The 18,735-nt window shown below is 49.0% G+C and overlaps 1 protein-coding gene across 1 annotated transcript; it reads left to right on the top strand.

The window, feature by feature from the left end:
• Nucleotides 1-10,892: 10,892 nt before the first annotated feature.
• On the top strand, nucleotides 10,893-14,738 carry LOC104831977 (elongation of very long chain fatty acids protein 6-like). Its single transcript, XM_010567913.1, has 4 exons — nucleotides 10,893-10,996; nucleotides 11,754-11,885; nucleotides 13,573-13,724; nucleotides 14,317-14,738. Exons 1-4 carry the CDS (start codon nucleotides 10,893-10,895, stop codon nucleotides 14,736-14,738), a joined length of 810 nt encoding a protein of 269 aa, XP_010566215.1.
• The last annotated feature ends 3,997 nt before the right edge of the window (nucleotides 14,739-18,735 follow it).

The raw sequence follows: 18,735 nt of genomic DNA, 5'->3' as shown, positions 1-18,735 counted from the left end.
TGGGGTGTCCTCTGTGGTTAGCTTACAGCAAAAGCCTGCTTGGTCACACTCTGTGGGTACCCTGCTGCAGCAGCTCCTTGGGTGGTCTGTGCCCTCTCCTGGTGGTGGAAGTGAGAGAAATTTGAGCTGCAAATAGGGCAAAACTTTTGGACAGTGAGGTGATGAATTTTTGGCAGGCTTTATTGGATGCACTGACACTTTAGAGTTTGTAAATCAGATTTGATGCCTTTCAGAGAGGAGGATTGTAGGATAAATTACAGGTCACAATGTGCATCATCCTAGGGGGGCAGGGGGTGTGTGTGTTCACTGCTTGGGCTACTACTTGTTCGGGCACAGGAAGGACCAGCTGCTCTGCAAGGCTCAGGGAGCCCAGTGTGATGGCAAGGTCAGCAGGGCAGCACCTCCTTGCCAGGGTCAGCCAAACTGCATGATGGGGGGGGCTTGTGCAGGGTCCTGACACTCACAGCAGCCACTGCTTGCCTGGAGAGCAAAGTGAGTCCCAAAGGCAGTGCAATGGAAAACAGCTCTTCTCCTGGACACTCAGGCAAGGCATGATCTCAAACAACAGAAAGACCCATGGTTGCTCCCAAGCTATGCTTTGGAAGGGCTCCCCAAAGGCTTGCAAATGCCAGGGATGTGTATCATGCCATAGATGCTCCTGCACCCCCCAGCTGGCTGAGAGCTGGGCACCATGCCTTTCAGGACAGCTGAAGGCAGCCAATTGCTCCAAATAGCTGATGAGTCTATTGGGGTTCAGGAAGCTCCTCCTTCCCCTCTCAGCCTCTTCCCTCTTGCTCAGGGACTGCTGCTAAGACGCTTCTCACCCTCCAGCGGAGCCTGTTTACCCCCAGCAAGGCCACTCTACCTGCTGGTACTCTAGGTCGGATGCAGCTGGGGCTAGTTTCTTCTCAGCTTCTTACAGCTACCCTCAGTGGTGTCTGTAGCAGGAATGGCTGTGTAGCAACCTTCTTAAGGAAAACCTTTGAATTATTATTTAATAATAAATTCGTACAAGTGCTATGGTAGTGATGCTGTTGACTAACCTAACCCCGCCTCCTTTGAATTCAGTTATATGTGTTCCTGTAAGGCAAGCTCTTCTGAGATCGCACTACGTGCTGAAGTAAAACTCAGCAATCTCAGTAAAGAGCTTTGCAGAGTTGAGTTTTCTTCTGTTATTGGTAATCCTGGAAAACTAGAGTGATCCTGCTTGATTGTGAAGAGGTGCGTGTGCTCAAAGTGATACGTAGAACCATTTAGCATTCGTTCAAAGGAAACAAAATTACTTTTTGTTTTTATGAAATCCAAGAGAACAAGGAAGGTTGGAGGAGCTACTGAAAACAGAATGGTAGTGTTCACAAGGGTAAGGGCAGCCCCATATGTCTAACATTTGCTCTTAGAAAAGTATGTCAAGTAATAGAACAATCATAGCTAAACCATTCTTGAAAGCAACACAGATTAACGTGTGCATCTTGCCAAAAAAGAGAAGAAAAAAAAAAATAGAAACAACATTACATGCTCTGCAAGTGGTAAACTCAGTGTTATAATCCCAATGATACGAGTTCAACAGAGGCTTTGGCTGGAGGTGAACTTCAGTGCCTTTCGTGTAAAGCTTCAGGTGAGGCGATCTATCAGTTCAAGCAGTGGTAATGCTGGATTTTGGACTCTACGCAGGGAAATATTAATGGCTGTGACCTGAACCCGCTAATGACATACATGGACTGCTATTAAGGCCAGTCTTATTAAAATTTAAACTAACTGGGAAGAAGGGTTGAACGGTTAATTTTCATTAAAACTAAACTGGCAAGAAGCTGAGGCCTCAGCAAAAACAAAAGACAGAGATTGGTAAAAGGTGATCTTAAAAATGAATTGCTTTGCTCTCTTCTCTCTTGCACTTGCCCCCTGGATCAGCAGAGTGAGGGATGGTGCTAAACACATATTTTGGCAGGAGATGAATTAACAAAGCTGAGAGTAACTACAGATAGTAAAAAATTGGCTGAATTAGGATCAGGCCTGGAGGCATCTCAGAGGAAGTCTGAAATAATTAATTGTAAGCAGCGTGGCTGGGGTGGGAAGTTACAAGTAGCACAGGGCTGGAGCCAGCAGGGAGGAGAGCCCTTCAAGCTGTGCATGAGCCTGTGTGCTGTGCTGCTGTCGCTGCCCTCCCCTGCCCGCAACTGCCTACCTGTAAAAAAAAATCCCCCTTCTTCTCCCAAGTCTGGCTGAGGTGGCCTTCAGGGCCATGTTCTTGTTTCAGAAGAAACATGTTTTTATAATACCCCTACCGCCAGACCTGTGTGCATTCCCTGAGGCCTTGGCTCTGGATGCAAAGCTGCTTTCTCATTCAGCCTTAGCTCCTCTGAGTCCAAAGGTCCATTCTTTCCCTGCCTGTAGTTTGGGTTAGGAAGCGGGGAGGAGGTGAAGAAACAATTGCAGACATTTTGGGCAGCACACAGACACCTTTCACAGTTCAGTGTTTGGATTACAACCTATCCACAGTTTGTCAGGGCTGCCCAGCAGCAAATGGAGCACCTATATTGTAAGAAGAAGTTGAGTCTCAGCAGGGAAGTTGTATTACAGTAAATCTTGCACTGAATGGGCTGAAAAAACCCCCAAATGCTGAACCAAAGGCTTGAAGACTGTCCTTCTCCGCAGGTCATACCTTGCCAGCCAAGGAATCCTCTGGCTCTATCAGTTCAGTGCTGGATAAAGAAGTGTGGGGTCTCTTTACCAGCGCTTTCCAAAGATGTTTCACGAGGCGTTCTCCAAAAAGTTGCAAAAAAGAAGGCAAGTAGCTGGCGGTGGTGAGCAAAGCTTTACCAGGGATCAAAATAGTCTCGAGACAGAAACACGGAGGATGAATGATGATTTTTTTTTTTTTTCTCTTTCTTTTGTGAAAAGGCAGAAATGAGCACTTTCTCCTCTGGTTACAGGAAAAGCATTTTAGTCCCACTTCTGTAGCCAGTGGGTTTTACAAAGCAAAGTGCTGAACTTTCATTTTGCTCTCTCAACTTTGCCTGGGATTAGCAAATAGACCAAGACTCTGCAGCCTTGATAGACTTCAACCAGAGGAAAGAGGTGATGTTTTGTATGTGTCTGGTGCTGGTGTAACTTCTGCTAACTGTAAGTGCAGATGACTTAATTGGGCTTTGGAGCAAGAGAATGATGAAGGAGAGGGGCCAACATAGAGCCATTGGCAAGGTCTGGCTGCGTGAATGACCCTGGGGCTATTCTGTTTGGCTTAGCAAAGGAGAAGGTGCTTTGTATGTTTGAGAATGCAGGGTGGAGAGCTCTTACACACCATAACCAACGTAGGCAACAGCTCACAATGGCAATTTGGTTAACACAATAATGTTGTTACTGTGCTGTGGTTTATTTTACTCTTGTTCAAAGCACCAGATCTGTTCTGGCTGAGAAATTCTGAGTGCTGTTTTGTACAAAGTCTCTCTTTAATGAACAGTTCAGAAAACACAGGTAGGTACATGCATGAATGCCTGTAGATGTTCTTAAAGTCAGCCTGAGCTTTGAGACTTCTGTGATAACGATGTAGCTGATCAGGTTGTTTAAAGGACACCTTTGATCTTAAGACGTCCTTCAGCAGGATTTTTGTACATGCATTTATTCAAAAACTTGTTAGGTAGTGAGACTGGTCTCCTTTAGCCTCTAAATTTTCAACTGTGAAAACAGACACTGATGAGTTAAATTGACAAAGTCTCTGCTAATCTCAGGTTCTCCAGATCCTGCATGTGTATTCAACTGTTGTTTTCAGAACAAAGTTTGAAGACATAGCAACTCTAGGCAAAAGCCCAGCTGCCCTCTTAATGCGCTTGTCATAATCACTGTTTCCAAACACCAGTAGGTCTACTTAGAGGCTTTAAAGAACAAAAGGCTTTGTAAATGGTACATGCTACCACAAAACCAACAAGAAAGCTCCTTAGAGGTGATTTTCATCATTGATGTTTCATATGGGATTTGTAAACCTTAGCTTAGAGCCGTGATAGCATTCATCCAAAGGGTGATTGCAGATTATGACATCTTTGGGTTAATAACTGTTGATGTCACCATCATTTTGTTTAACCCTTAGGACATTAGCTATCTCTTATGTTATTTTTCTCTTTGGAGATGTTTCACAGTGGTAAGAGCAACTAGGTCAGAGAGCAAGAAATAACTTGGAGCACTAGTAGACTCCAAGTAGTCCCTTCTGAGAGGTCTCATATTCCCATTCAGTGGGTCTGCTTTGGTTTTGTCCTGTTTGGGAAATACTGTCTTGCCTGGCAGAGGGAAGGCAGTCCCATCCAGCGTGTTCCCCAGAAACTCTCTTTCAGAGTATGTACGCATCAAGGGACAATACTTTGGCTAGCTGTATGCAAAATTGTTCTCAAATGCCCAACTTCCTCCATCATCACGCAGATCCCTAAGAAGGACCATGCCCAAATGCCATACAGTGAGGGTTTGATACAGACATGAGGGCTGCTGCTTATGGCTGTATCTTGCCAGGGTAAAGAAGAGACATTATTGCTGACCTGTTTCTCTTAATGACTGCCAGTTGAACACCATTCAGGGAGCTGCAAGGAAGGACTATTTCCTCTGGTACTGTGCAGATGTTAAACCCTAAACTGTTTGTATCAGCCTATTTGGGTGACTCTTGCAAGGCAATGCAGCTGACCTGAGACTGGGGAAGCAGAAGAATGACAGATGGACTGCTTGCAAGGAGCAGGGGATCCTCTCTTCTCCCTGGGCCTGAGGGCCCTGCTTCTCCAGGAGAGGACAGCTAAGAGCTCAGGAGTCTCAGGAAGGAGCACAGCCAGCCTCCTGCCTGCTCTTGCTTTTAGGGAGTAAAAGGGTCTGCTCAGAGGGTGATGCCTCTTTGTCTGTGCTTTTGTGGGCTTTTGCTCCCCTCTAATGGCCAAAGAGCTGAGACCCCCTTTGCTGGAGACCATGGTGTCACAGGCTCTGGTGACTGGTGCCAGAGGCTGCCCCTGTGCTAGCAGGCCTGTGCGGCACCGAGCTGACTTCAGCTCCAGGCAGACTCATGGTTATCCAGCACTGCACTGGGGATGGGGCCGGGATCTCCCCCAGCTCTTGCTGCAGCTCCGATAGCTGGATTTTACCTTCCTTGTTTTCTGCTCCACCTCCCAAGAAAGGCAGCTGTGTCATGGTGGCTGGGAGGAAGGGTTACAGCTAAACTTGGGAAAGAGAGGCAATGCAGGCAAATCGGTAAATCTGCACAGATCGGAGCCTTCCCTGAGTCCGTGCCTCCTCCTGCCTACCCCACTAACTGAAGCTCTCTGCCTTTGACAGTTGCACTGCAGTTTTTCCCTCTTGTTGGAACAAGTTATGCCCACTGCCGGGGTTTTACCCAAACCAGCTGTAAACAGTCTTTTGCAGACTGGTGCTCATGAGGCCTCAATCTATGCAAAAATATGTGTGTTCATGTGCTCGAAGCTTTGGCTTTCAAACAGCTGCTATTTATTTTGTTGCATTACCTGCTGTTGCTCTTTTTGAAAAAAGCTCTTTGGAGCTGCCCACATTTGAAGTGCCAGAAAATGTAAATAATACCTTGTTTCGTGTCAGCTTTTGCATCTAGGGATTGTCATAGAATCATAAAATAGTTTAGGTTGGAAGGAACTTTTAAAGGTTCCAACCCCCCTGCAAAGAGCAGGGACATCCTCAACCAGATCAGGTTGCTCAGAGCCCCGTCCAACCTGACCTTGAAAGTTTCCAGGGATGGGCCATCTACCACCTCTCTGGGCAAACTGTTCCAGTGTTTCACCACTTATGTAGGCATAAGCTTTGCATTAGCTGAATGTAAGCCTAACAGCCCAAGGTAATTCCTCCAGCATCTTCTGTCAAGCTCTTTGCTGCAATGTGTTAAACCTAGGTTGCTTTCCAAAGTTAGGGATTCAATCAGGAGAGAAAGTTTGTTTTCTTATCCCTACCATTTCTTCTCACCTCTTAAACCTACTTAAACCAAACTGCAGTATGTGTAACAAAATCATGGCTTACCTGCCATGCTACTTCTGTTGGTGTCAAAACGGTTAAAAGATATTTTGATCAGGAACACAAAGATTGTTCTTTGGTTTTGTAGCGTGGTCAGCGTGGTGGAGAAGCTGCCCCTGGGAGGGCCCATGTATGAAATCATATTCTCTGCAGTCAAGCGGGACATATGGAATCCAGGCATTATCCTAAGCTTTAATGAAAGCTTGCACGGCTTGTGCAAGGAAATCCCTCAAGGGCTTCCACTGTGCTCTGATGTGTAAAACACAAGTAACAATCACAGGCAGTATGACAAGCTGATTTGGAGGTGGTTCTGTGCCATCCTGGCCTCCTGTGCAAAAAACTGGCTGTTCTCTGTACTGGTGGGGCTGGCAGCATAGCTCAGACCAGCACGGGTCTGTCCGAGCGAGGCTGGCTCTGTGTGTGCTCTCTCTTGTCCTGCAGAGACTGTCAGGGCTCTCTTATTTAAGGCCAGCCTGAACTGGCATATCCTACCTGGAATTAAAATAAATGAATTAAATAATTTTTTAAAATCTCTGCCTCCTTGTTTCCATGTCACCACCTGTGTGGAGCAGGTAGGTAATTGGTGACAGTACAGCTACAGAGTCAGCTAGCCAACGAGCAAGTGAAGACCTTCGTGGCCACACTGCCCCTGTCCCCCACATTGATAATGTTTTGCCACTGCCCTAGTTGGTGTAGCTGCTTTCTTGGCTTCCACTTCGCATCCAGTGTAGTTAAGTCCTTCTACAGACTGCTCTGTACAGCTTCTTTTGTGCCACTTGCTATGGAAGTGAGTGATCTGTGAGGCCAGGGAACCATAGATGCTTGTTGTTCTTTACCTTTCCCAAAGTCTATTTTTTGTTAATTCATCTGTGAGATTCTTAGGAAATAGATTACCTACTCTATCTTCCTAGAAACCATCTCCTGCACTTTGGATCCACCAGGATTTGGCATGCTGGTACTTGTCCTGGGTGGTACCCGGAGTCTTTCACAGTTTTTTCATGTGCTCTTCAGACTTGGTGGAAGTCAAACATGCTATCTACCAGCAAAGTAGTCCATTTGTTGCTTACTGTCCTGATATAGGGAATTGTTTAAGACTTGGGGTATAAAATGTGATATTTGGGCAAAAGTCAATTTTCCTGTAACTTTGTCCACAGGGCAAATGAGACTATAGGTGATGCTCAGTCACTGTATCAGAAACTAGTCCTCCCTCCACACATACGTATGAAAAAGTGAATCTTTACCAGAAAACTGAAAGTCTTGTTGCAAATAGCAATTTGAGCTTTAAATGAGCATTTAATGTATTTAGGGCTACCTCAAATAAGATTTCTTTCTGGAACACTGTAGAAGCAATCTAATGGGAAACCCCCTCTCCAGCAGGATCTACAGCCTTATTTGATGGTCCTCAGGAAATTGTCCTTTCTCTTTCAGGTCCTACCTAGCCATCATGGGCTCAGATTAAAGGCATGGAGCCTTCTGCTCCATAGGGTCCCTGTCTCCTCCCCACTCATCTGGAGGACAGAAGGATAAAGTCCTCTCCCACTGATTCAGGAATGCAGCCCTGATGTTCCTGAATGAGAACAGTTGCGTGTGAAGTGTTGCTGGGGGTCTGCTTCCTCACCTGCAGCAGCTGAGCTCTGTGCAACTCACTGTGATGTGTGGAAATAAGTTCCACTGTTTATTTACAAATCACTTAGATGTCTACATTGCACGTCAGCTTCTAAACAATCCTGAGTCTAACAGTGGTTCTAAGCACGGTGCCAGTGACCAGGCACTGGCCTTGGCAGCTGTCTGCATGCTAGCCCACCCAGAGTTGGGAGTGCAGACAGGTGTATTTGGTACCAGGGAGGAAAGGGGATAATGGCAATGTCGCAGTTATATCTGGATTGCTCAGGTGAGCTTTCAGCCTGTCAAAGAGAAAGTCCTGTCTTACTAGTCAAGACAGGTGTCTCAGAGGATGCTGAGGGCCTCATCCCTGCTGTCTGCTTCCGTTCTTCGCATGTGTTGCTCTTGTTCCCATCTGCCAAGGAGGCACCTGGGGAGGGCTGCCAGCTGCCTGCTCAGGTGGTACCAAACAGCTCCAGTCACAAGCTCCTCCTGCATCTTAACTGAACGTGCCACACCACCTAAGAGGTGGATGGACAGACCTGCTCTAGGAGAGGCCTGGTTCTTGTTCATGTGGCATGAAGCAATTTCAAAATGAAAAATTTCACTACTGATCCCAGGACTAGGTTAAGAATAAGAAATTATGTCAACATCAGCACCTTTTCTACTCAACTAATCCAACTCACTCTTCCATCTCCCAAGGGGAATTTAGAGACTTTTCCTCTTGCTATATGGTGTCTTACATAAAGGAGGTTTTGTTTAACAATTGCTAAAGAATAGGTCAGACACGCAGGTATTTTGTACTTGTAGTCCATCAAGCAGCTAACCAGCGTACTCCATCTAAGAACAGCAAATCCACAGGGAATATGCAGGCAAGGGAGTCAGCAACAGTGAAACCATTGTCCAGAGTATAGGAAGGGATAAATTTATAAGGTGTCCAACATGGCTTTGCTGTTGAATAATGAGACTGAATGTCAACCTGTGTGCATTAGAAGCTGGAGCAAAAAATAACCTGCTTGTGTTACTGTGTTGCCTGTGTTCTGCCCTTATCCTTGGCTCTATTGGTGGCTGTACCTAGCCTTTAAGTGTGTAGAGGCCCTTGCAACAGATGAAAGTTGCCTTCAGCACGTATCTGTGCTGTTGGTGTTCTGCTTGATGGTGCTACTGCCCAAAGTGGGGGATGAAAGATGAAATACAAGTGGCCCAACTTTTCCAGAAAGTTCTCTAACTTATGCTGGATGGCTGCTGAGCTGCAGGGAGTGCAGGTGGGAATGTGAGATCTTCAAACACTTGTTACTCTCTACAGTTTCTTTTTTGTGTGTCTACTAATGCAGTCTTTGTGTGCATCTTTCACATGCTGGCTGATCCCTGTTATAAATTCCATTCTGTAAAGTCTGTTGCTGAAACAAATATGGCATTTTCTCTGATTGTTTGTAGGTCATGACAAAGACAGTCTGGCTGCAAAACTGCTGTAATGTACAGCAGAGCCTTTCTAGAAAGCCTTCGCTTAGCCCAGGGAACAAGCTTCCCTGTATCTACAGGAATTGCCCTTTGAGAGTAGCTGACCGTAGTCAGAGATAGATAGTAAAGGTATTAATAGTTCATAATTAATAAATTAGAAAAGTGTCTGCTGATAAGCAGGAAAGGTATTATCTTAAAATATACTATCAAGGATGGAGGGTGTAATCTTGGAAATACTCTTCCTCAGGTGATATGTTAAAGAAAGTTGCCATTTTGTGTTATATGGCAGGAATGGTAAAATGAAAAAAAAAGCCTTATGCTTTTTCCCTCAAGTTTTAAGAAACTACAGGAAACAGACTTGGAAATCACCAGACCTGAAAGATAACATTGGCCCTGTCCTAGTGTAACCGTTCCCTTTTCAGGTCAAAGAGAAGCCTTTTAGAAATGTGTGACTGCAATCTCATCACCAGTACTTCCTTTAAGGATGATTAAGGTCACTACAGTTAGAGGGAAATGATCTTGGAGTGACCTATGTGGAGTGGAGGAGCATAAAGGATGCAGTGATTCCAGCATAGGCCCTGTGGAGCAGCAAATTAATGGACAGCATATCACACACTAGCAAAGGCTTTTTCACTGAATATGGTAGTATAACCATGACCACCCCCTCCCAATAGTTTTGTTTTTTTTTTTACCAGGGCAGCTAAAGATTGGAGTGCAGGAAAACTCCGCAAAGCATTGGAGCTTGGTTCTGCCAAGGATGCAGGCAGGAGGGTAAGGAAAGAGCAATGGGAAAGACACTCCGTACAGTCCTTGAGATGCAGTCCTCGAGATGCAGTCCTCCAGTCAGGGCAGGACCTCCTGGGAGCTGCGAACACTAACGTGAGATCCATGCAAGGCACAATGGGAGCCTATGCTATGTACAGGGTGTTGTCCCTGTGCAGGGTATGACAAAACCACTGCTGTTAAGAAACATATAAGCTGGCCTTTCTGGAGAAACTTGAAGTGCTCTGGAAAAGGAGGAGTGTAAGTTAGGGACAGTGCAAAAATCACCAAGGGATTTTCATTGCCACATGTCAAACTCTTTCCCAATTATCTCCCACTGCTGCATTGTCAAATACAGAGCAAATGTCTCATCCAGGCAAATGTTTGCCTCCTCTTTGCAGAGGCAGCAGTTAAGCAAGTGACTTGTGTACAGGTGCAGTGAAGTCTGCATGAGGCAAAGCCCTCCCCAAGTCTGTGAGCTTTGTAGCACGTTCCTGTTGTACACATGTAAAGACATGATACTTGAGCAAAACACTAAGTTGAGTGAAGCGACCAGAGGGTGCAATGAGATATGCTATGCTGTGTTAAGGGGATTTTAACTATGCCGTAGCCATTTTCAGCTACAGGAACTTAAGTAGGGAATTACCCAGAGCCCGTCTAAGTCTCCAGCAGCAGCAGCCAGATGCTTCAGCCTACGGTGAAGAAGACGCAACAGCTAACTGCATCCAGGGTAAGGGTATTTCTGCCTGCTGTTGATGACAGTGTTGGAAACACCCTGCCCATCTACTGGGGGGCTAGCTGGGCTGGATGGGACTTGTACCCAGCAGGCAGCAGGACCGCCCCCAGCCCGACGGGGCCACCGGGGACTCTCCCTCCGTGCCCACCGCCCCACGGAGGGGGGGTGGGGTGGGCACGGAGGGAGAGTCCCCGGTGGCCCTGTCGGGCTGGGGGCGGTTCCCGGTCCCGCCCCCCCGGGTGTGATGCCGGGGCGCAGCGCTTCCCCGGGACCGTATCCGCCGGTGCGGGGTGGGAGAAAGGTTGGTTTCGGCTGGCTCCCAGGGATGCTCGATATGGAACCAATCGTTGACCCGTCGGAGCTGCAGTCGTTGGGGGAGTATGACTTCGAGAAGAACTTCAACGACCGGGAGGCCAGGGAATGGATGCAGGACAATTGGTAAGAGGAGAGGAGGTTGCGGCTCCGGTGCATCCCGGGTAGCCCCGTTGGGTCCTACTGTTTCTAACGGGGTGGGTGTGGGGTCCTCAGCCCCGAGGAGGAGGAGGTTCGGGGGCTTTTGTTGCAGTGATGGTGCAGGTGCTGGCTGCACGCCTGCGGCTCTCTGTTGGGGAAGGGCTGCAGCAGCACATGGAGCAGAGCAAACGGTGGTCGAAGTTGTGCCACAGCGTGTAGGGAGGTTGTGATATGGCAAGAGGGCAAGGAGCAGCTGCAGATGGCCACTGCAGCCTTTGCACCAGCAAACAGGGCGCTCAGCCCTGCCATGCTGCCCTAAAGCCTTGGAAAGGAGTGGGACGTAACACATGGCCTTTGAGCCTCTAGCTTTCTGGTGCAACTGGCCTCTTTAGGCAAAGAGCATCCTCTGCCTGTAGGGTCTCATGTGTAAGTGGATAAAATGCATTGATGTGTTTGCTTGGGATCCTGCTCACAGGTTATCAGATGCCACCCCATCCCATAAGTGTCCCATGGAAATCTCCACAATGTAACAGCTCACTTTCTTTTCTGCAGTCCCCAGGGTTTTCCCTCACCAGCTCTGCTCACTGTCAGGGCAGGCTTCTTGTGACCAAGCCCAACCTTAACACAAGAATGGGAGATATTTTGTTTCTTGGTGAGAGTGCTCTGCTGGGGCTACAGAAGTCCAGTTGGAAATAGGTCAGTCTGGGTCTTTTCCTGACTGCTGCCTCTCCTATACTTGCAGGCACAAGTCTCTATTTCTTGCTGCAGCTTATGTGATCCTGATCTTTGGAATACAGCATTTCATGAAAGGATTGAGAGCCTATAGCCTGCGCCCATCACTGACCCTGTGGTCCCTCAGTCTGGCCTTGCTCAGGTAAGAGCCTTTGCTAAAGATTGAGACAGCTGTAGACCTTCTCTCAGGACTGGATTGATGGGAAGTTCTGGGTATCCACTATGTCATTAGGGAAATAAATGGTTTTTTCCCCTTGGAGGCCCTCTCCCTCAAGGGCAAGTGAGCTGCTCATACAGGTCATTAGTTCTCCACCAGAAATACTCCAGCAAGCCAAATGTGTTGCGGAAGGACTGCTGGGGACTGTGCTTGAAAATCATTAGCGGGTAGATTTGAATGTGAAGTCTGCAAGAGCAGAGATCCTCGTTCAAAAGGTGCCTGACAATTATAAGTTTGATTGGAGGTCTATTACTCTTAAAAATGGAGGTGATATTTTTTTTACCTCCACCTTTTTCTAATCCTGTTGCATTGGATGTGGGGAAAATTCTGGTACACTCACAGAAGCCCCTTTCTTACTGTGAATCTAAAGAAGAGCATTAAAGAAGCTGGAAGGTCCTCTCTGGTCAGTAGCATAAACTGGCTGAACGTATCAAAGTTGCTGACAATCACCAGTCCTTGGGTTGTCTTTCCAGTATACTTTGATACAGGGGAAAAAAGAAAAAAGTATGAGTAGTTGCAATGGTAGGAGAATGATGGTACAAAGACAGGGTTATTTTGCTGCCCATTTTTTAAAGACACCTTTTAAGAACAGCCTGGTACTACTGCCAAGTTCTAGCTCTGATTTCCACCCCCTTCAAGACATGCAAGACGTGAAGATCAATCTAAAATATCTGTTTTCGAACTGTCCAGTCTTATAGTACTGGTTTCCTGCTGTGACCGTGAGAATGATTCAGACCATGCTCTGTAATTAAACAAGCAGGTGTAATTTTTCCAACATTCATCTCCATACCTTTTCAGTCTGTTTGGTGGGAGAGAGAAAAACTAGACTACTGCCTCTGTAATTCCAGAGGAGTGTCTCTGCCTACCCACACAAGTTGACTTTGGTCAAGTCTAAGGGACGCTGCGTGCCCTCTGTGAGGGTAGGGCATGGCAGCGGTCTGTAAAATCACAAGTTGTGGGAGAGGGGGGGTCAGGGGATGACTGTTCACAGTCTGTTTGGAGATGAGCTCATGTGAATGAAACGTATAGGTTGATAACAAAGAAAAAGCTGTAGGAACTGCCTGCCACAGAAGGTTGTAAATGCTCCCTGGGCATGCACTGTTGGCCCCTGTCAGGAGATGGGATACCAGGACGACTGTCCCCCTTTTCAGACCAGACATGGCAGCTCTTACTCTTGAGCGCCTCTTCAAGCAGTGGAAGCAGAGGGTGTAACGAGGGAGCATTGTTCGCTGCTCAGACCTCGGCTGCTGCTGCCATCCTCCAGGAGCTGCTGCATTGGCACCAGGCAAGCCAAAGGGCTGTGTTGGTGGCTCACAACTTACTTACTCCTTGTGCCTTGCTCTTGTTCTGGTGTGAGCAGCAGCCCTTCCCTGCTCTGCCTTGCAGAAATATGTGTGTTTGAAATCCTGGCCAAGAGGTCCTGGGCAAGCCTGTGCCCAGCAAATGGGGGGCTGAAACCTGCTTGGAAGTCTAAGAAGACAACAGTTTGTTTAGATGTCCCCGAGACTGTCCTGGGCATCAAGATGGAGTTAGCTGAATATTCTCAGGTGCTGTCGGAGGCTCTGGTAGGGCCCTGGGCACAGTGTTCAGCTCTCCTCTGTTTTTCTTGCAGTGCCGCTGGGGCCTGTCGGTTCTGGAAACTAATGATCTTCATCCTCTCTACCAAGGGATTTAAGCAATCGGTGTGTAGTCAATCCTTCTACATCCACCCCATCTCCAAGCTTTGGGCCTATATATTTTTGCTGAGCAAACTCCTGGAATTGGGTGAGTCTGAAGCTTCTCCTTATCCCATGTGTTCATAACTCCTTTGCTTTTACAAGCAGGTTTTTTTTTACAGGTCTCTGTCCAAATGTTATTTGGAGAACAGGGCTGTCTAGCCTTGCACGTGTCACTCATTTTCTCGCTCCCTGTCGCTCAACCCAGATGACATGTTCGCTCTCCACAGGGTTGCAGCCTGATGTTATTGCTCTGGTTTGATCCCCAGGCCAGTGCCTGGACTAGGCAATTCTGCACTGCGATAACTGCAGTGAGGGAGCGGTAGGCAGGCAGGGCAGGGCTGGGCTTTCCACCCAGTTTCCATACAAAAAAGTACAGAAGAGCTGGTCTGAAGTGCTGTGTAGGTAGAGCTAGGTAAGCAAGCCTGGGGCAAGGGGTTTTTGTACCACAAACATGCCAGCAGGTAAGTGCCTACATGGGCATTATCGATACAGACAATTCCAATGGGAACCTAGGTTTTGGTGGGATCAAGCCACATAATGGGTTCAGCACTGCAGCTCGCTCATTCTGCCTCACAGGAAAACTTACGCAACTGCTGTGCTTCTACCTGACTAACAATGCATGTCTCCCCCAACACAAGGTGACACCGTGTTCATTGTTCTCCGGAAAAAGAAGCTCATCTTCCTCCACTGGTACCACCACACCACCGCGCTGATCATCACCTGGTACGCCTATAATGATATGGTAGCTGGCGGCGGCTGGCTTGGAGTCTTGAACTACAGTGTCCATGCTATCATGTACTCCTACTATGCCGTGCGAGCTGCAGGCTTCCAGCTACCCCGCCTCATCGCCATAACAATCACCCTTATACAGATGCTGCAGATGCTGACATATGCAGTAATTAACATCTTTATCTTCTACTGGAAGGAGGATAAGGTCTGCCACACCACCTGGACAATGCTTTTCCTTTCATTCATTATGTATACCAGTCTCCTGATTCTGTTCTGCAACTTCTTTTTCAAGACTTATCTGAGGAACACCCCGAAATCAAAGGGGGAATAAAACCAGGGATGGAAGAAGAGACAGGGGTGGAGGGGGGGAGAGGGAAAGGGGAAACTTTTTACTCTTGTCTGGAGCTCAGGTGCCTGATGGGATGGGTGTGATGGGGGTTAAGAGGAGGTCACTCTGGATAACAGCCTTCAGATGAACTTGCGCATTGGCCTTTGGTGTGTCTGCCTTGCAGTGGGTGGCATGCCAGAGTGAGGTGTGGGTTGTCGCAGGCTGACAGCAGGAGGAGAGGGCAGGTGGCTGGGGGCTGGAGGCCTCAGAGCCGTGGTTCTGCTTTTTCCTCTTCTCTGCATCACTCAGGTTTGCCTTGTGCCTCGCCTCCTTCCCAGGGACTGCTTAGATCAAGTCTCTCCTTGGGAAAAAGTAGGGAAACCCCTCTCAAAACAGCACTGCCCACTCCATGGTCCCCAGTTCCGGAGGTGAGCAAGAGAGCAGAGCCCAAACCTGCTGCTACTCTGTGTGCTGGGCAGCCCCAGTAGGTTGCTGGTGGGAAAAGCACTGAACTGGAAAATCCCTGCTGGTTTTTTTAAGGTTGTGTAGGGAGGGGAAAGAGCAATGTCTTTTTCATCCTGGAACCAAACTTGTAAGGCTCCTTCAGAGCTGCTCTTCCCCTTCAAAACGGCAGCTTCTTCTAGCCAATATGATGCTGCCTAGTTTTAGGCTCACATGGCTAACACAGGGAGAGGAGGGACCATTCCCTACCTCATCCGATTCCCCTCTCCGTTCTGTCCTGGGCCATGATGAGGATCCCACTCTGCCGGTACTAGGAGGGCAGGATGTGGGCCAAGGCACTCACCTGTCCTGGGACCAACCTCATCACACATTTGTACCATGGCCTTGCACAAGTCCTTCCATCTCTGTGCCTCAGCTTCTCCTCTTACATTGGAGTAGCGCTGACTGCTTTGTACCAATCTGTGGGGACAGGGGCTGCTTAAAGAGCATTTTGTGGCCCCATGCCGCACATGGGGCAGTGAGTGCACATTTAGCACTCAGGCAAAGCCTGAGCTGGCTGCATATCCTTTTTCCACCCAGGCCAGAGGGGTGACACCTTCCCCCTTGTGTCATCTTCCAACCCCAAAAGCAACCTGTGTCCTCAAACAGGGAAGCAGAGCATGCGAGTCTCAAGCTTGTTGGCTAGCAGATGAAACCCTGTTGGGATGCTTCCCCAGTTCACACCAATTTGGGCTTTACCAGTGTAGCAGTGATGTTGACCCCCAGTTCCTGCCCCTCCCTCAGTTTCTTTCCCCTGGGGCTGGGTTAAGTAAGTGCTGTCCCCACTGGCATCTGCTTGGGCTGAGCTGGTAGCAGGAGGCTGACAGGATCCTTGGGGGGGGCTTGTGACCCATAGCCCAAGGAGGGGCTCAGTGGGGCCCGTCCCAAATGCCACACACTCCCTGGAGCTCCCCAGGAGGGCCCTGGGTGAGGCGATGAGCTGTGGTGCCTCCTGCAGCCAAATCCCAGGCACTGCTCATAGGAGCACAAAACATACAGCTGGAAAAGCAACACCAAGACTGTGAAAGGTGCCCAAGCAATGACCTGACTAATGTCTTACCTAATCTGCTGTAAATGCTGAACTGGCAGACACAGGTTTAAATGTTACTTCCCGTACTGGTGATCCAGCTGAAAGGAGCTTCTGGGCAATGGGCTTATCCAGTGAGATGTGAGGGTCCCTGCCCGGGCTCTCCCTACTCTTCTGCAGTGCAGGGAACTGAATCCTATGAACTTTAATGGCTGTTGTCCTGAGTGTGCCCCTTGTATGATATTAAACAATCTATTGAACCTGACAGCCTCAGACCCTGGGAGCTGAGCAGGGCCCAGCTCTGCTCTGCACAGTGTGTGAGACATTGCCTACATTGCCAGCCCAAGGCCAGCCCCACGAGCTGGGGGCAGAAGGCTCTTTAGAGCCAGCTCCTTCCAGGGTGCATCTGCCACTGTGTGATGTGTAAAAATTACTAATAAATGCTGTCATGTATGGATTGATTTGTTTGATGCCTTTTTCATACCTGACCTTTGTTCTGAACTGTGAGAGAAGTGTTGCTTTCTCCGTCTCAATCCTGTGTCTTCCTGAGGGTTAGCAACAGCAAGGTGTCTGGCAGGCTCTGTTGCTCTGTGCTTCCCCCTTCCACAGTCATCAACAGCTGGTCCTGCTGCCCAAGCCCCTTTGCTCACCACCAGGGAACTAGAAATGAGAGGGAGATGATTTTAAAAATCAGGCTTTTGTTTTACCATCTGAACTGAGCATGTGGCTGCTCAAAGGCACTGTGCTTGATAAAGCCAAAACACCCTGGTGCCTGAGCCTGGCCTGGAGCATCCCAGTGTTCGAGCCTCTGGGTGGATGGGATTTGGCCCTTGGGGCAGTGGGCTGGAAAACTACCGCAGGCCTGCGGACTGTGCTTCCCACCCTGGGAGATGGCAGCAGCCTGTGCCCTGCCCAGCCTCCCCTGATGAGCACGGCCCCTGCTCTGGACTTCCCAGCATGGTGGGTAGGAGCAGAGCAGCACCTTCCCTGGCTTCAGGAAACACAGAAGCAGGCAGCTGAGGTGATGGTATTTGGGGAAGAGGAATAAACTGGCCTCCATGCTTGGGAGCTCTCTTTAGAGAGGAGGGGATTGTGAACATGTGGGAGTAATGGGGTGACCTCTTTCCTGCAGGGCGCTATTTGGGGCACTTTCTGTGACAGCCGTGGTCCCAGTGAGGCAGCAGCTAGCTCTCCGCCCTCCTCGCACGTGCCTACAGCTGCCCCAGCAGCACTCCCTCAGCTGCACCAGGCATCCCTACAAGCGCAAGAGCACTGAAGAAGTGGTGTGTTTCCACAGTTGCTCTTTTCCATCTAAACTGCCTGACGTGCTCTTGGTGCTTCAGAGGTGATGCTCTGTGGGATGAGGTCAGCTGCCCAATCACTGCCTCACTCAGTGGTGCAGAGCAGGGCACTGGAGGCAGGGCTCTGGATCTCCAGACGGCTTCACCTCTGAAGAGCTCTTTGCTGCTGGTCCATCCATGCAGGCTTCTGAGGTAGGAAGTATCTTTGATGGGGCAGGAATCACCCCAGCAGAAGGAGGGTTTGCTTAGAGTGTCTTGTAGGGACCCTTTCTCCCCCTCCGAGAGGCATTGCAGCTTTTTAAACAGCTGCATCCCTCCTCCCAGAATGAGGGTACCCCCTCTTTCCAATGCTGTCAGGAGGGCTTGCCTTACCCCGCCTGCCCTATGCCCACCCCAGGGAATGCATGCCATGGGACCCACATCAGCACCTTCACATTGCCATTCTCCCTGGCTAAACAGGAAATAACAATAAATTGCCCAGACCTAGGCAGGGGAAGACTTTGATTTTTCCTGTGTTTTATATTGCTGCTGCTGCTGCTGCTGTTTGGCAAGTTGTCTGGAGTGCTGAGCTGTGGGTGTGAGGAATGCAGTGGTGTTTGCTGGGACTCAGGGAGCTAATAATGGTGTCCCCCCTTCCCCAGGCCAGTGCTATTTCCCTGAAGCTTTGTGGAAATGACTCCTCCTGGTACTCTGTGAAGAAAAGTCCTTCTGTGTTGCTGGGGAGCTGAAATAGCCAACAGACCAGTTTCGGAGAGGACGTCTCTTGAGTTTTTGTCTATTTTAGCTCTTTTTTACTTTGAGGGCACGGACAGTAATTAATTGCCTCTCTCATGTGGGAGCCATTGCTCAGGGGGAACCGCGGTCCCTGCTGAAGGCGCCTTTGGTGACCCCTGGGCAGCCGGAGCAGCTTGGCTTAGGGGTGGCCGGAGGGATGCGGGGAGGATGCGGGGTGCAGGGAACCAGGCAGGGGACGTGCTGCAGAGAGGAAGCCTTGAAGGGCAGGAGCAGACAGAGCCCCGGGCTGCAAGAGGCGGCGAAGCGGGGCTGGAGAGCCGGCGGGGACCGGCAGAGGCGAAGGGTTTTGCCGGAGGCTTTTCCCGTCCTCCGGGCGCGGGCTCCAGGAGCGCGGCACCCTCCCATCCCCGCGCTGCCCGGGGGCTGCCGCCGGCGG

The sequence above is a fragment of the Haliaeetus leucocephalus genome, unplaced genomic scaffold (genome assembly GCF_000737465.1).
Source record: "Haliaeetus leucocephalus isolate CR32 unplaced genomic scaffold, Haliaeetus_leucocephalus-4.0 Scaffold229, whole genome shotgun sequence".
NCBI lineage: Eukaryota > Metazoa > Chordata > Aves > Accipitriformes > Accipitridae > Haliaeetus > Haliaeetus leucocephalus.
Note: the sequence above shows the minus strand (reverse complement) of the source record. Positions and strands in the feature narration are given on the sequence as shown.